Source organism: Colius striatus, chromosome 27 (genome assembly GCF_028858725.1).
Source record: "Colius striatus isolate bColStr4 chromosome 27, bColStr4.1.hap1, whole genome shotgun sequence".
Classification (NCBI taxonomy): Eukaryota; Metazoa; Chordata; class Aves; order Coliiformes; family Coliidae; genus Colius; species Colius striatus.
In genome coordinates, this window is record NC_084785.1 from 2439269 (window position 1) to 2455808 (window position 16540).

The 16540-nt window shown below is 50.7% G+C and overlaps 1 protein-coding gene across 5 annotated transcripts in view; it reads left to right on the top strand.

Annotated features, from left to right (window-relative positions):
• The window catches only part of NSD3 (nuclear receptor binding SET domain protein 3), a 41348-nt gene that overhangs the window by 2146 nt on the left and 22662 nt on the right, over nucleotides 1-16540 (top strand). For 2 of the 5 annotated variants that reach the window (XM_062015946.1, XM_062015948.1), the window contains exons 1-6: nucleotides 621-848; nucleotides 8639-9351; nucleotides 13288-13356; nucleotides 13781-13940; nucleotides 14364-14518; nucleotides 15324-15818. In XM_062015946.1, the coding sequence (XP_061871930.1) occupies nucleotides 8683-9351; nucleotides 13288-13356; nucleotides 13781-13940; nucleotides 14364-14518; nucleotides 15324-15818 (1548 nt within the window). In that variant the 5' untranslated portion in view covers nucleotides 621-848; nucleotides 8639-8682. Of the gene's footprint in view, nucleotides 1-620; nucleotides 849-8638; nucleotides 9352-13287; nucleotides 13357-13780; nucleotides 13941-14363; nucleotides 14519-15323; nucleotides 15819-16540 lie in introns of those variants that run through there. The other 3 variants (XM_062015949.1, XM_062015950.1, XM_062015947.1) reach the window with 3 other exon arrangements.

Consider the following 16540-nt stretch of genomic DNA (forward strand, 5'->3'; position numbering starts at 1 on the left):
GGGAGTTGGTTAATTGCAAACATCTCAGTGCATAATTTCCCAGCCAAAGCGCGATGAGAAACTACAGTGGACGACGACAGCGTTTCCCTTCCCCATCCAACCCCGTTGCCAGACCTCAGCACCCGGCTCTGCCCAGGCACGTTGCCACCCCTCCTGGAATTAAACGCACAGGGCACAGCCGGCGGCGCCAGCACGGGCACGGCTTGGTGGGGCAGCGGGGCCGGTAATACGGTGCGTTCTGTTAGCAGGGCACGGCCGAGGCCTGCAGGGCGAGGCCGTCCCGCTGCCTGTGGTACCGGAGCTCGCAGCGCGGGTTTGCTGCCGAGGCGCTCAGCCGCCCGGGGACCGGCCGCGCGTTGTTACCGCTCGGCGCCCGCCGGCCTACATCTCCCATCGTGCCTTGCGGCGAGGCGCAGCCCGGCCGGCCAATCGGGTGGCGGCGGCGGCGCGCGAGTGCGCGCAGGCGCCGTGCGCGGCGGCGGCGGAGCGGGGCCGGGACCCGGGCACAGCGCGGCTCGCAGCGCCGCCTTCCCCCGCCGCCAGCGGTCGCCCGCGCCCCGCCGAGCGCCTCCCCTTGGCCGCACCGCACCGGGCCGGGAGCGGGCGGTGGGGGGGCGGGCGGGCGGCCTCCCGGGGCGGAGCCCGGCGCCAGCGGCGGGGGCGCGGAAATCGAGGCCGGGGCTCCGTCGCGGCCTAGCTGGTGCTACTGCTGCTGCTGTTGCCGCCGCCGCGGGAGGAGGCGGGGAAGGCCCGCCGCCGCCGCCGCCGCCGCCGCCCCCGCCGCCCGCCTTTGTCTCCGCTGGGCTGGGTGGACGCGGCGGGGGCAGTTAGAATGGAACAGACTGAAGGTGAGGGCAGCGGGCGGCCGCGTTAGTGGGGGCGCCGGCCCGCCCGGGCTTAGAGGGTCCGCGGCCGCCATGTTTGCTGCCGGCGCTGCGGCGGCGGGGCCGCCCCCGCGGGGGTGCGGAGGGAGGGGGCCGCGGGCCGCCCCGACCCCCCGGGCGGCACCGGGCCCGGCAGGGGCCCGCCGTCTCGGTGAGGCGCGGAACCGGGCCGTGGCGGGCCGGGCTCCGTGAGGCGCAGCGGGACCCGCTCGCTCTTCCCAGCCGGGTGGGCTCCGGGCCGGCGGCGGGCCCGGCGCCTCCTTGTTCCCCGTTGCGGCCGGGGGGCTGCTCCGTGGCGGGGAACTGAGGCGAGCACCCGGGTGTAGGAGAGCGCCGAGCGGGGGCCGGACGGGGGCCGGTCTCGGCGAGCCTCGGCCCTTCGGGTGGGGAGAAGCCTGGGGGTCCGAGCCTGCAGCGCTCCGCCCGAGCGATGGGAAGCCCTCCTGTGAGCCAGCCGCGATCTTGTCAACTTCTCGCACAGAAGAGCTTCCATCGCCTCCTCTCAAGAGACGCATCTAGTAGAGGTTTTGTTGTTTCTTGCGTTTGGTTATTTTATGGTACCGTTGCATTGTGCTCTGCTTTGTTCTGTGTCTCACTCTGACCGTGGGGGCACCTGGCAGGTTTAACACAGGCTTAAGGTTGAAAATGTGGTGTTAAATAAAAATAATGGTACCAGAGTTGTCATTATATCTGACAGAGTTAGCGTTGTTGTCAGGTTATACCAGCCAGACCAAAAGACAATGTCAAGTAGCCTGTAATTGTAGCTGCATAAAGGACTGTAGGCTGCTTTGATGACTGTTTAGGTCTCCCTGTGACTTATTGTAGAGAAGCCCAGGGAATGTTTTGGCACTTAAACTTTGTGGGCTCTTTTTTTGTTTTTAAATTGACTGCTTGAGAAGGTTTTGCTCCACAAAGTAGGCATGTGCTGTGTGAAGTTGGAGAGTGAGAGCAGAGTGATCAAAGGCTGCGTGTTTTGTTTTCATACACCCGTGCGTTGCATTTCCCAGCTTGGCAGGTTTGCCTGTGTCTGGAGTGATTCACGCTGGGGATGTTGCAGTTGTGCTGGTTTTGATAGGTGAAAGCACGCCATGACTCTTCCAATCCATGGTATTGCCAAAGCTCTGACTTCTGCTTTTACATCTACATCAGTCCCTGACTTTTCCCTGAAGAGGAAAAGATTGTCTGCCACGTTTCCTATTTGAATCCTGGAGCTCTGAACCCAAATGAGTTCTGTAAGCATTGTCTAGACAAACCCCTCTTCTCCTCTTTCCCCTTTCAATGCATGGCATTTCCTTCGCTACTGTCCAGCCTGTTTCTCTCCTGTCACCGTGGGAAACCTGTTAGAAGCTGCTTTATCAAAACTCCATTACAGACAGGACTGTTTCCTCCAGCATTTAAATAAAACCCCAGAGCAAACAACCCACCTTTGCAAAGGTGCCCAGGGAAGCAGTCAGCCTTACCACATGGTTGAAGGTTTGTCAGGAGGCCTCTGATTCACCGCTGGTGTCTGCCAGGAGAGCCTGTTGAGCCCAGCTGCAGTCAGTAGCAATCCACAGGCTCCGGCTGATGACTCTACGTGCTGTTGAAAAACTTGGCCTTGTCCTCAGGGCTGTAAATAACACTTTCTGTGGGTGATTTCTTAAGGACATCCAGGACAAAGCAGACTGCAAATGCCCAATGCAGGAATCAATAAGTGTGATTATTTTCTTTCAGTGTGCAGTTGATAGGTTTTGAACACCCAGGGCCACTGGTACAGTTGGGAAAAGCAGCTCTCTGGGGTGATTTTGGAGGTGACTGTAGGCAAAGTGTGTTTGTGCTCATCTCTGGTGAGGAGTCTGGTTGCAGGTGTGTACACTGGGCTGCAGGAAAGGCCAGGAGGTGCCTCTTCCATGGCTCCAGCTGGGTAGTTGTGTGGGTTTGAGAGGAGGAATGGAAACATGACAGAAATCGATTGCATCCTCTAAAAACCCCAACCAACCTGGCCTGTCCCAGCCAGGCAGTGAAACACACCCAGCCTTGAACATCTCTTGAGAGTAGTTGCTGTGTGGGTTAGGTGTTTGAGACGAGCAGTACTGGTGCAGGACAGATCCAGGCATCCATGGGAGGGAAACAGTGCAGAAAAGGGCAGTAAACCTGTGTGTGGTGACTCAGGTAATGAAGAGGTGGTAAGATAGGAACAGGTCTTTGGATCTCTCTGATAGAGGCCTGTGTGAACAGGACCTGGGTGGGTGGTTGTGGCCTAGAACTTCTGCTTTCAAGATTGTTGATAGAAAGTCCAGCTCAGGGTGTCGAGGCAATAACACCATTGACTGAACTGTGTAGAGCTGACTCAAGTGATTGCTTTTTCAACTCGGTCAGTGAGCCAGTAGGACAGTTTCTGTTTTCCCAGCAGATACTTCCCGTCAGTGTAAAACACCTCTCCTCTAACAAGCACTAACCCAGCTGCCTTAGGCAGGGCTGCCCACGGGGGATGGAGGTTGCCAACAGAAAAGGGTAACGTTCATTCAGAAAGGATTTGTGGAGATGTGGTTTAAGCTCCATGCACGCTGCACTGTCCATCATCAGGTGTAGTGTCAGCTCATCCCTGGGCTGTAACCATGGGCCTCTGTGCTGCTCTGAGCAGAAAGCACCCAGCACCCTGGGGGTCTGAGTCACTGAGGGAAGGAGCTGGCGATTTGCACTAGTCTCTGGCTGGGTAGGGCCAGTTTCTCTAAGCTCTGGGTTTTGGAGGCAGGTTTCCCTCCTGCTGCTTGGGAGCTTTTGCCTCAGGCTCCTGTTCAGTGATGACTAGTGGTGGGTGCTTGCTTCTGACACGTGGGCACTTGCGTAGTTGCTGTGTATCTTCTTGCTTCTCTGAGCTCTTCCTGGTTGAGCAACAATGTAGTGGATAGATGCTTGTTTGTGTATTTTATAGACAAGTCCTACTGTGTTACTGTAGTTTGTGTAAACCTACATAACTGCCTCTTTGGGAAGAAGAAAGCTTTCATCAAACAGGATCAGCCTTGAGCAGAGTTGTGTGACCATCTGAGAGGTCAATTATTTACTCTGCTGCTGTATGAAAACAATACTTCAGGACTTCTTATGTATCTTGTTTGCTGGGAGTGAAGTTGCAAAGTGCTAAAACTGGCTTTAGGTGAGTGGAATTGTGAACCCAGAGCATTCCCAATCCCTTTGAACCCTTCCCATGATGGGGCACTCACTGTTGGACGTGTAACTGATTCCTTTGAGCTGGGCTCAAGCTCAGGATGGGAAGTGAAGCAGTGTTCACCTAAGAGCGAGCGGTGCAGGAGCTCTGCTAGGCCAACCTGCCTTATCTTGTACTGCTTAGGTTTTTATTTACTTTCTCCTCTGATACTTTGAATTGTGACTTTCCTGGGGGCAACAGGAAAATATTTGCTCAAGCAGTGTCCATGAGTAGAGCCTCTCTGTCTGTAAACAGTCCCGCTTTCCTGCTCAGGCAGAAGGTCCTGCAGCTGTGGGAAAGGACAAGTACCCAATGCTGGCTGCCCACTTCCAGAGAGCAAGCTCTTTTTGTCTCCTTAGGAAATTCCATGGTAGTTTTGAAGGTACCATTGATTTCAAGTTGTTTCCCAGCTGTATCAATTTCCTTGTATACCTTGCAATAGTTGTTTCTGTATCCTTGGTGGAGTTCCAGTGTGGTATCAGTGCAGTGTTTGTTGCAGGAGGCTGGCACCATAAATAATCACTTTTGTAACAAGAGTAAGTGATTCTGAAATACTTTCCAGGAGTTTTTCCATGTATACACAACAAGTGCCACTGAAAATCCCAGTCACACGTGGGTTTCCTCTGCTGAGGTGCAATTCTGGAGCCTGTTGCTGTATTGCAGTGACATCGAGGGTTTCTTTGTGTCGGAGCTTGGGAGTGACCTTCCCAAAGGAATCCTTCCTTGGGTTTCAGTGTGGACATTCCTGTGTGTTGGGATTGAATCTGTTTGTGCTGTTGTTTTGGCACCTGCAGGGGCTGTCACGATGAGCTTCACTGGGGAGCAACCGAGGAACGAACAAACTGAGGCAGAGTTTTGGAAAGGAGGAAGGGTGGGAAAGCCTGGGTGTGTTAACTGTGGTGACCGCGAGCGGCTCGGGAGGAAGAGGCTCTTGGTGATGTAAGCTCTGTGGGAGGAGAACAAGCTCTTGTGTTTTAAGAGTCAAGAGCAGCAACTCAGTGAAGCAATAATCCTTGCTTCTGCAGCCTCTTTAGGAGGATACTGAGGGGGGTGTAAGGTTGTCTGGGTTATGAGGCACAAGCTAGCATCGAGGACAGTTTTACCCAGGTGAGCTCCAGAAGGGAATTACCTTTAAAAAAACAAACCAGAACTATTTTCTTTTCCTGCTAACTCGTAAATCCACTGTCAGTAGTGTGTTTGGAAGTTCATTAATACTCAGCTTTTGTCCCCTACCAAGACAAAGCACAGGGATGGCCTCGGTTAGTGCCTGTGGAAGCACAGCCACAGGAGCTGTCACAGCCAGGGCTGGCTGCTGGGCAGCGCTGCTGCGTGGGCAGACTTTGACCTGGAGGGCTGCACGTGGAGGCGATAAGAGGGATCAGACACTGTTGTGCAGCTTTTGAGTTCTGGTAATACTGCATCTGGATCTCATTAGCACCACTTTGGTGTGATAGTTGTCCGAAGGTGTCACCAGAGAACTTCTGCTTCTCAACGCAAGCCAAACTACATTTTTACTGCTGCACTTTATTTCAGCCCTTCTGAGAAAAACAAGCTGTCCTAGCAACAGCATTCTCTGTGTTTGTTACGGGTAAGGACTTTGCTGGCTCCCTTGATCAGGTGTTGCATCTTCCTGGAGGCCCACGTGGACGTGACCGTGACGCGAAGCCCGTCGTGTTGTCACGGCTCGGGGCTCTAGCTTTGTGACAGTGAGGCCTTCCTGTTGGGAACAAGACTGAGGCTTGGGAACAGTCTGTGTTAAATCAGTCATCAGTCTGTAGATCATCAACTTCTGAATGATGGTTTGTAGACAGAATTAGAGTGTGTGAGGATGAATAACCTATCAGTACACTGTAATTACACTGTTAGACTTGTAGCATCCCAGAGAACAAATAAACCTTCTTTGGTGTCCCAGCAAAATGCTGCACCACCAGGTAGTTTGGTTTTATAGCCCAACTTTTTAAAGCATGGGAGCTCTTTCAAGGAAAGCCTGAAAGTTGCCAGTGTAATAGGAAAAGGTCTTGTCTCAGTGAGGTGGGACTGGGTGGTGTTTTCAGGGCAGAAACTCCTAGCTTAGGCTGTTGTGTGATTTCAGCGTGTCTCAAACTGGACTGTTGGGCTGTGGGTTGTGTGAACAACTCCCTCATGTTCTCTGTGCAGCCCAACTTGATGCTGTGACTCAATTTTACAGAAGTCTTTAAGGAGGGTTTAAGTAAATTCAACATCCCAGCCTGGCAAGGGATCAGAATGTGTGTAACACTGTCCACAGCAACATGCCATTAAACTGCTGCCAGAGGAGTGAACTGGCTGAGCAAATCCTGTAACTCAGATCACAGGAGTAGGAGAAAGAAGGTTTTTTTCCCCCTCCCTGATGCAACAGTTGAGGTGCTGAGCCTGTATATATCTGAGCTGTGTGAGTAGAAGGTAGTTACGCAGCTGTACGGTTTCTAGGTGGACTCCTGGATGTAGATGTCTGTGACTGGTTTGAAAAGAAGGGTTTGTGGTTGCTCTAAATCTGCTGGTGGTGGCTGGGTGAGGATTAGCTGTTCTGGTGCTGATGCTGAGGGGTTTTTTTCCTCTTACATCATGAGATATTTGCTCATTAGAGCAGCCATACTGTCCAGTGGGATGAGTAGTCTGCCTTGATATTTGATGCTGTAAGTAAGGCCAAAGAACCTGTACCCAGGGGAGCAAAAAGCCTTTAAAGCAAATTTTCATCCTCTGTCTTCCTTCTCAAGGGTAAAATTTCATCAATTCTTCCTTCTTTGACTGTCCACCCAGGAATGGATGTGCCAGGATGACTGAAGGGCTGTTGATAAGGTTCTCAAGATACGGATTAATCTTCAGGCATTCAAAAGGGGAATAAGAAAAGATTGAACCTGGTTGTGGTAACAAATAAAAGCAGCCTGGGGTGCAGTTTCTTGCTAGTGTGAGAGATCTGTTTGCTCTCCAGTCTGGCAGATGGAAAAGTAACAAATAATTGGTAAAGAGTACAACCAGTCCCACTTCCTCTTCCTAGAATGGGTGGTGGTTGCCCTCAATACCCAGTCCCGCTCGCTCTGTGTGCTGTCCCTCAGGTCCGCCGTGTCTCCCACAGCAACAGTTCTGTGTTGGCTTTGTGGCTGATGTGCAGGGAGCTGCTGGAGAGAAAGGATGGTTTCACAGCCATGAGATTTAAAGGCTGCAATTAGTGAATCTTGCTGTGTGGTGTTGTGCTCTTAAGTTGTTTCCCTAAGTCGCTTAGTTACAGTGACAAATGTGCCCCTGGTTGGCTGCCCGGGGCAGTGAAGATGGATACAAACATCAGCATCATTTGAGCATGAAGCCCATCAAGCTTAAGAGTAGAATTCTGATCAAGTTCTTGTAGTTGTTATAAGTTCAGTTTCTTTTTGCAGTGTTCGTAGTGTTTTGAGATAGTGTTGAGATGCGTTAGGGGGGGTTGATGTGGGCAGGGTTATATGCAGGTTCTTCCTAAGAGAAGGATCTGTGGGGTGTGTTAATGTCACTGCAAACCCTGAGCAAAAGGGCAGAGTAACCCTCCTGTGTGCCTCCACAGAATCAATAGTGCAGAGCTGTGTTTGCTTTGGAAGAGCTAAAGTGACCTTGCTGGGAAGCAAACTTGTATTTCTTACCTGAAGTTTAGGTCACTGTATATTTCCTCTTGTTGAACGTTGAGCTTGAGGTGAACCAAAGGCCTCCTCTGAGCCAGTAACTGGGGTTTGGAAATCTGACTCTGACTGGACCTGATTTTGGTGTTTTCATGTGCAGTTTCTCTCCCTCAGAACCACGTGGTGTTTAAGCCTGAAGTGTTTTGTACTAAAACAAGGCGAGGGGAGGGAGGAGAGTAGCCCTCCTCACTTAGCTGCTGAGAACCAAAGGAGGCAAACTCTACTCTGGTGGTGAGGGAACAGGTTGGGAAACTCCACTTGAGTCTGTCCTGCAGCACCAACTGGTTTTCCCAGCAGCTGAGGTGGAGTGACCTATTCATTGTTCAGGAAAGCCTGTGGCTTAGGTCAGCTGGCCTAACCGCTGCTCTGTCTCCAGTTTTGATGAGGAGCTGAGGAGGCAGAGCAGAGGTTTCTCTCTTGAGTGCTCTTTCTGTGGGTTTTTTTCCTGGCTTGTTCATTTTGCAGGGACTATGATGTCAAGAGAACTTGGTGCTTTCTGTCTGCTTGAGGGTCAAAGGCAGCTGTGTTACAGCTTTGTGTTAGGATAATGCTTCCAGCAGAGAATGAAAAGGGCCATAGAGAGCGAATGGAATATTAGCACCATTGTCCTGACTTTTTAACACTTGGGGTCATCATTTTTAAGCACATTTAAGGGCTTATTTCTTCAAATGTCTTGGGAGAGAAGAAAGGGGTCTGGTGAGAAAGCTGTTCTGCAGCAACGTGTGAACAGCCCTCTCTGAAGATGCAGCAGCACCAGTCCCCCTGGGCTCCATGGGAGGGTGGCTCCTGCCTCGGGGGGGAAGTTGGGCTTTGGATCCCTTTTTTCTTCCCCTCAACAGTTTATTTTGCTTACATATTGTTTCCCGACTTGCACTGACTTCTTATTTCCCTTCCCCTGCCTCTAGGCCCTATGAGAAAAAGGGAAAGCTAAGGATGCTGGAGCAGAACAATGGATTTCTCTTTCTCTTTCATGCAAGGGATCATGGGAAACACAATTCAGCAACCACCTCAACTCATTGACTCCGCCAACATCCGCCAAGAGGATGCCTTTGATGCCAGCAGTGACATTGCTGAAGATGGAGGCCAAACGCCCTACGAGGCTGCCCTGCAGCAAGGCTTTCAGTACCCCACGCCCACCACCGAGGACCTTCCGCCCCTCACCAACGGCTACCCGCCCTCCCTCGGCATGTACGAGCCTCAGGCCAAATACCAGCCCTACGCCCAGTACCCCAACGGCTCTGCCAACGGCTTTGGGACGGGCAGAAACTTTAGTCCCCCGGAGTATTACCAAATGGAAAACTCCAACGCGAGGCCCCACGAGGCCGTGGAGAAAGCCTCCCCTCCCCAGCCGCCGCCCTCCGCGCCGCACACGGGGATTCCAAAGAAGACTGGCTCACCGGAGATCAAGCTAAAGATAACCAAAACTATCCAGAACGGCAGGGAACTGTTTGAGTCCTCTCTGTGCGGGGACCTTCTGAATGAAGTCCAGGCGAGCGAGTACGCCAGGAAACACGAAGGGAGGAAAGAGAAGAGGAAAAAAAGCAGCAAGCACGACTCTTCGCGCTCGGAAGAGCGAAAGGCACACAAGATCCCCAAGTTGGAACCCCAGGAGCAAAATGTAAGTGCAGCGGCCGCCGGAGCGTGTCTGCGGCGGGGCTCGGCCTTGCTTTCGGCTGGGTGGGTGCTTAAGGTCATGGCACCTGGTTTCCTTGTCGGCTGCTCGGGGCAGGGGGTAGGAGCGGTGTTTCTGGGCCGACACGGCTCCGGTTAAAGGATTGTGCGTGAAAAATGAAATGTTAGAAAAGGTGGTGGGATAGGCCAAGGGCAGAGTCCTGCGTCTGGGGAGGAACAACCCCTGCAGCAGCACAGGCTGGGGGTCAGACTGCTGGAGAGCAGCTCTGCAGAGACCTGGGAGTGCTGATTGGTAATAAACTGACCATGAGCAGCAACATGGCCTCGTGGGCAAGAAGCCAATGGCAGCCTGGGGGCAGCAAGAAGAGTGTGGGCAGCAGGGCCAAGGAGGTTCTGCTCCCCCTCTGCTCTGCCCTGGTGAGGCCTCATCTGGAGTCCTGTGTCCAGTTCTGGGCTCCTCAGCTCAAGAGGGACAGAGAACTGCTGGAGAGAGGCCAGTGCAGGGCCACCAAGATGATCAGGGGACTGGAGCATCTTTCATATGAGGAAAGGCTGTGGGAACTGGGGCTATTTAGTCTGGAGGAGACTGAGGGGAGATCCCATTAACATTGACAAATACCTCAATGGTAGGTGTCAGGAGGTTGGGACATCCCTTTTGTCTATAGTAGCCAACAATAGGACAAGGGGTGATGGGATGAAGCTGGGACACAACAAATTCCACTTAAATACAAGAAGAAACTCTTTCAGTGTTTGAGTGAGGGAGCCCTGGCCCAGGCTGCCCAGGGAGGGTGTGGAGGCTCCTTCCTTGGAGGGCTTCAAGACCCTCCTGGACATGTTCCTGTGTGACCTGATCTAGGTGGGAGCTTCTTCTGTAGGGGGTTGGACTGAATGATCTCTAAAAGTCCCTTCCATCCCCACCATTCTGTGATTCTAATCCCTGTAAATGTTCTGTGGGGACTGAGCCTGGTCAGAGCTTGCCACACTTGGGACAGGGCTGGAGATGGAGCTTTTGGCCACAAGCACACAAGCAAATGAATTCCTAAGATTGCCTCTCAAAACAGGGCTGGGTTATTCCATGGGAAGTTGGGTTACTTGGAGCATTCAGCGCTGCAGCTTTGAGTTCCTCTTTGAAAGATGTTCTAAACATGCTACAGTGCCAAGCCCAAGAGCTCTGTAGGATATGTAGAAGCCAGTAGAAGTGAGTGTTCTAAAACAATAAGAGAAGTACCAGTTGGCTCAGCAATGTTTGGGAAGGTTTAGTGCTGATGTCTGTTAGAGTTTCTGTCAAGGTTTGCAGTGAGGTGCTGTGTACACAGGCTCTGTGTATCTAGGTGATGCTTTAACTTGGATTCCAGGAAGTGGAGACTCAAGTTGCTGGTCTTCAGTACTCTCAGCTGCTCTGTTTTCTTCAGTTTTATACATCACTTCATTACTTCTCTTGCCTTTGCTCTTGCCTGTTCCTGCCAACTCTGTGTTGCTGGTGTCTGGTTGAGGGCAGTGGGTAGCAGAGAGGGATGGCAAGCGTTAGGAATGGGGAAGTTGCCATATTAGGCCAGGCCAGAAGTTGCCCAGGTCAGGCTGAGCTGGGCTGTTGCTGTACATAGCCAAGTGTCTAGAAAATTCTTGTGAAAGGCCTTGCTGCTTTTGGTGGGTTTGGGAGGGGATCCTGACCTGTGGGGATCAGGACTCTGCTCTAGTACAGCAGGTTCCCATGCTCAGTGTAGTGGTGGTGGTGGTAGTTTCAATGGGAGACGTGCCAGGTTCACATACACACCTCTCACCAGGGGCACTTGTGAGTTTTAGAACTGTCACATCTCCCTTTTGCTAAGTGGGCCTCTCACAGAGATCAGCTTGTATCAATCTTCTGAGCTGCTGCTGTATTTGATTGGCAGAGTTGACTCTAGTGAAGCTCAGTAAGATCTTAGTAAGGGTTGTAATCCAAAGCTGAAATGGACTACCCAATGAAACTGTGTGACTGCATTGGTGTGGAATCTTCTTGATGTTGCTGATGCTGTTTGAGGGTGGCTGTAGCAGCAACATGTCTGGCCAGCAGCCTCCACCAGGGGCAGTTCTGACCTCACGCTGCCCTTACCCCTGCATGGAGGGGTGGAGAGGCCTGTTCTCACAGTCAGCACTCTGCTGAATGCCTGTGCTGCTTCTGTTTTTCATCCACCTGTCCTTTGCTGCTGTAATCACAGAGTTATCCCCCAAGTTTCACTTAAACCTCAGTGAGTTTGGCTCTACGTTCCTAGTCATGTGTGTCGTCCTGAATTCACCAGAAATCTTGATCTTGCTTTTGCCCTGCTTGTAGCTTCCCTTTCCCTGTACTACACCAACATCTTCTGAAAACCTTTCATGTCTTCACCCTTGTTCCAGACAGCAGATCACTCTGACACGAGCAGGATCTTGTGCTGGTGACTTTCGTTATGAATTACCCAGCGCAGTCTGAGTCTCATCCTCCCACCATTTGGCTTTCCACCACACGGCTTCATCCCGTGTTCGTGCATCATGAATGCTTTTGCCATCCTGAGTGTCAGTGTTACGAGACTCATGGCTTGGAAACGTCTTGGTGTGAACAAACAAAGCTTCTAGTACAACTTCAGTTGTTTCACACTTGTGATTGCAGCATGACTGCTTAGAAGTGAGGGGGTCTGCAGTTGCTTCCTCATTCTGACTGTAAGCTCTGTGGACACCCACTGCCTGGAGGGCTGTGTTCATACTCCAAAGGCTGATTTGAAGTGAGAGTGTTACGAAAACATTGTTGAACTTTAAGCTCTGACTACTTGTTTTAAGAGTAAACTACTGTGCCTGTTAGTTGTGTTCTGGGAGGAGCTGGAAGTTTGCTGTCTGTGAGTGAGTTTGGCTCTCCTGCCAGAGGTGAAGTTTCACTGTCTCCCAGCAGCAGAGGAGAGGCAGGAGTCACTGCTGTGCTTTCTGCTGGACCAGGGAGGAATGGTTTCTGCCCAGCAAGTATTAATACAATCAGTCTTAAATGATCCCTTTCTACAGACAACTCTAGATGAGGTTCTGACCTGTGCCACTGCTGACTTTAGATGTTCTAGATGATGTTTACGTGTGTGTGTCCCAGTTTCTCTGAGCTGAACTGACTAACACAGGGTATAACTGGAATTAACACCATTGCTAGTTTCCCACTACCTGTGTCTGATTGAGTCCTCTGACCACTGACTTCTCCACTATAGTAAAAGCAAATGTCTGGTTTGTGCCTCAGTAGGTGGTTCACAGCTCACCTCTTCTCAGCAGCAGTGTAGTCACACTCCCTATCATGGCCATCCCACTGACAGTGCTCACTTCTGTTCAGTGACCTCTCTTCTGTCACACCCTCTGCCTGTCCTACCCTGCCAGACTGTGTGTGTGCCTCAGCCTGGCTTACAAATGCACTGTAGGCTTTATATTGTGACTTTGGGTCCTCCAAATAACATTTGTCAACTCTGTGCAATTTAACATCACCTTGACAACTTTCACATTGTACATTTAAATGAGTTTTGTAGTGTAGCTGTTGGAGATGAGTGGGGTACAGTGACATCACGTCACTGTGGGTGTCCTTCAGGTGCTCTCCTCTGTCCCTTTGAAGCTCTGTGTTGATTTAGGGGGAAAGTTACTTGGGTTTTTGTCCCTGGGTGTGTGTTCTCACGTCACCTGGTACAAGAGATGGTTGTTGAACGTAGGTGTGATGGTAATGGAACTAGTGTAGGGGGAAAAGGTGTGCTTTGGTTGTGATGTTACTGTGTTTTGAACTGGGCAGAAGGAGTCACCAAATCCGTATTTTCTGGGTTCACTGTTGCCTTTGTGTGAGTTCTTTTTTCTGCCTGGTTTCATTATCAACCTTTTTTGTTGTTGTTTTACTATCCCCTTACTTTATGTTCGTTTTCCTTTTTTCTCTTCATTGTTGCCCATTTCCTAGAGACCAAATGAGAGGCTTAGTGTGCTGTCAGAGAGACCAAGAGAAGATCCAGTGTTGGAGGAAGCCCCGGTTAGTACATGCACTAATTAACACTTTCTGAACTTCCAGCCTAATTACAGTGTTTTTTGGACTAATTATTCCATGGACTCTTTAATTTGCCATTTATTTGAAACTCTTATTAACCATTGCTGCATCAAAGCAGCTCTTGTTGTACTGTATTTATTGCTTTATCCCAAAAGCATCATTCCTAATCGCCTTGTGAAGCAGAATGGGCTTTTGGGGCGTGGGGGTGGTGTTGCTGTTGTGTGTCTTGGTTTGTCAGTGACTTCCCAGTGTGAGTCCAAGCTGTATGTGACTCCTTTCTGTGAAACGTTTCTCTCGTGTTAGATTATCCAATCTCAGGGATACCTGAGAGAAAAACAGCGTGTCCCTGTGGATAGTGTGTCATCACTAAAGTGTCTTCTGTGGCTTTAAGCTGGCATTTTCTTTGTAGGTCCAGCAGTTCTTGCCTTCTCTTCCAACACAAGTCACCCATGACATCAAGTTTCAGGTTGGCGATCTGGTTTGGTCCAAGGTGGGGACATACCCGTGGTGGCCTTGCATGGTTTCATGTGACCCACAGCTTGATGTTCATACCAAAATTAATACGAGAGGTAAGGGAAAAAGGCCTTTGCCAGTGTGTATCAGGTGTCTGTAGTTGTTCCTTTATCAGAAATCTCCTTGAACTCTCCTTTGTGGGATGAATTCTCCTGTGTATGCTCCACAGGACTGGTCCTGGGATGTGTAGTAACTCATACTAGAACCAGCACTGATTAAGCTGCCTCTGCAGATGAGCCTGTCCAAACTAGGCTTGTGCCCAGTGCTCCCACACTTCTCAAGTGATGAGCACTCAGTGTGGGCAGAGTAAACTGATCTTCCTGTCCTAAACCATTCCAAATCTAGACTTGTCTTACTGCTGGGCTTTAGCTAGGTGCTTGCACCTGCGGGAGTTGGGTGCTGTGCAAGAGCAAAGCGTGAGCTAAGCCAGCAAAGTGATGCTGGTAAAACTGAATCTGACTGGAGCTTTGTGTTTCCAGGTGCCCGTGAGTACCACGTCCAGTTCTTCAGCAACCAGCCAGAGAGGGCGTGGGTGCACGAGAAGCGGGTCCGAGAGTACAAAGGACACAAACAGTATGAGCAGTTACTGGCTGAGGCTGCTAAGCAAGCCAGCAACCACTCTGAGAAGCAGAAGGTATGATGAACACTAATTGTGTAGAGGCTTATCTACAGTGCCTGTGTAAGTGAAACCCTCACGGGGCAGTTCAGCAGCTCTGTGGTACTTTACCCTGCACAGGGTTGTCTGCATTTCTCTGGCTCAAGTGTTTGTCACAGAGATAACAAGAATGTTTCCACACTCCTGTGACTTTCAGATGGAAGGACTGATAGCTGAGCCTGCTTTGTCAGCTCCTCAGGGTGGTAGTCATCGTGGACTGGGGACATAATTGTACACCTCTGTTAGAATGTCAGGTACAGTGCCTGTGTGTTCACTGCTCACGTGTTCTTTGGAAAGTACACTTCTTAAAGGACACTCCTCCAGCCCCTGGCACTAGTGGAGAAGTTCTTTTCCACTGTTTTATTGGACAGGAACTGTTAGCTACAGGAATAACTTTCTGTGTGGATGGATTGCTTCGGCCTGTGTTTTGCCCAGTCAGAATCATGGTGTGGAAGGCAAAGAGTGTTTACAGAAGAAGAGGGTTTAAAAAGTAGATAAATGAGGATTAGTTCTGTGTCTCAAAATTAGATTTGGGTGCTGCCTGTTCTTGTCATTAGCGAAGCTGTGACTCGGGGCAGACACTTTCGTGGTGGTCACAGGGTCGAGTGTCTGCTCGTACTTTGAGCAGGGGATTCACGGCCTGTCTTTCAAAAAGCGGCCTGTAAGCGGAGAGCAAACTTAAATCTGCTGCCTGAGAGGTCTGAGGAGCCTCAGGATGGCATTTGAAGTTGTACACGTGGCAAAAATGTTCAGTGTAATTAGCTGCTTGTCTTTGTTCCTTAAGATTCGCAAACCAAGGCCGCAAAGGGAGCGTGCTCAGTGGGATATTGGTATTGCCCACGCTGAGAAAGCTTTGAAAATGACTCGGGAAGAAAGGATAGAACAATACACCTTCATTTATATAGACAAAGAGCCAGAGGAGGTTTTGTCAAAAGCCAAAAAGACTGCTGCTTCTAAATCAGAGGCCAAGAAGAACCGACGACCGAAGCCGGCGCTGAACAGCCCCACGGAACACGCGGCGGCGTCGCCCTCCAGCGCCGAGGCGCGGCGGCAGAGCCAGCGCAGGCAGTCGAGTGTGGAGGAAGAGGAGCCACCTCCTGTGAAAATCGCCTGGAAAACAGCTGCAGCTAGGAAATCCTTACCAGCTTCCATAACCATGCACAACCTGGATCTTCAGAAATGTAACATGTCTCCGGTTGTTAAAATTGAGCAGGTTTTTGCCCTTCAGAACGCTGCTGGGGATGGAAAGCTCATCGATCAGTTTGTGTATTCCACTAAGGTATGTGCTTGGTGTGGTGACTCCTCTCCTTCATTAGTGATCCCGAGTCTGTCTTCCTGTGGACCTGAAACTTGTGTCCACTAAGCTTTCACAACGTGTGTTGCTTTCATGGGAGAGAGACCAAATCTAACCACAGACAGGTCTGACATCAGAAAGCTTTTGGTGCTGAGCTCTTAACTTCAGTGCATCCAGAAGTCTCTGGCAGTAACCCTTCTGACTGGTGGCAGAGGAGCTCCTTACAGATGGTCCCATTTTTGCTCAGAACACATTTAAGATAGTAAAGCTCCTTAACTGAAATAATGCAGAGATTCCCTGCAGATGCAAACATCAACAGTCTGTGAGAAACAGGTGATGAAACTTCACAGTGTTCTAAAAAGTAATCGTTGCATTTTGTGTAACAGGCTTTGAAAATGAGTTCTGCCTCCTAGCTTCCTTCAGGAGCACAGCAGCTTCTCACAGTCAGTGTAAGGACAAGGTTTAGGACTATTTCTCTGCCTCCTTCTTCTGCCTCTCTACGTGGAGGGTATATGTTTCGTCCTAAGCATTATAGAGAAGGTAATGTTTAGAAGAGTCACTGGAATATTTTCCTGTGTTCCTTGTGTGTCAGGGGAGATGGATTGGGATGGGAAATCCTGCAGGGAAGCAGCTCAGTGGTAGATACCGTCATGTGTACCTGTTGCACTGGAAAGCATTTCTGTGCTGGGATTGAGGAGTAGATCGAT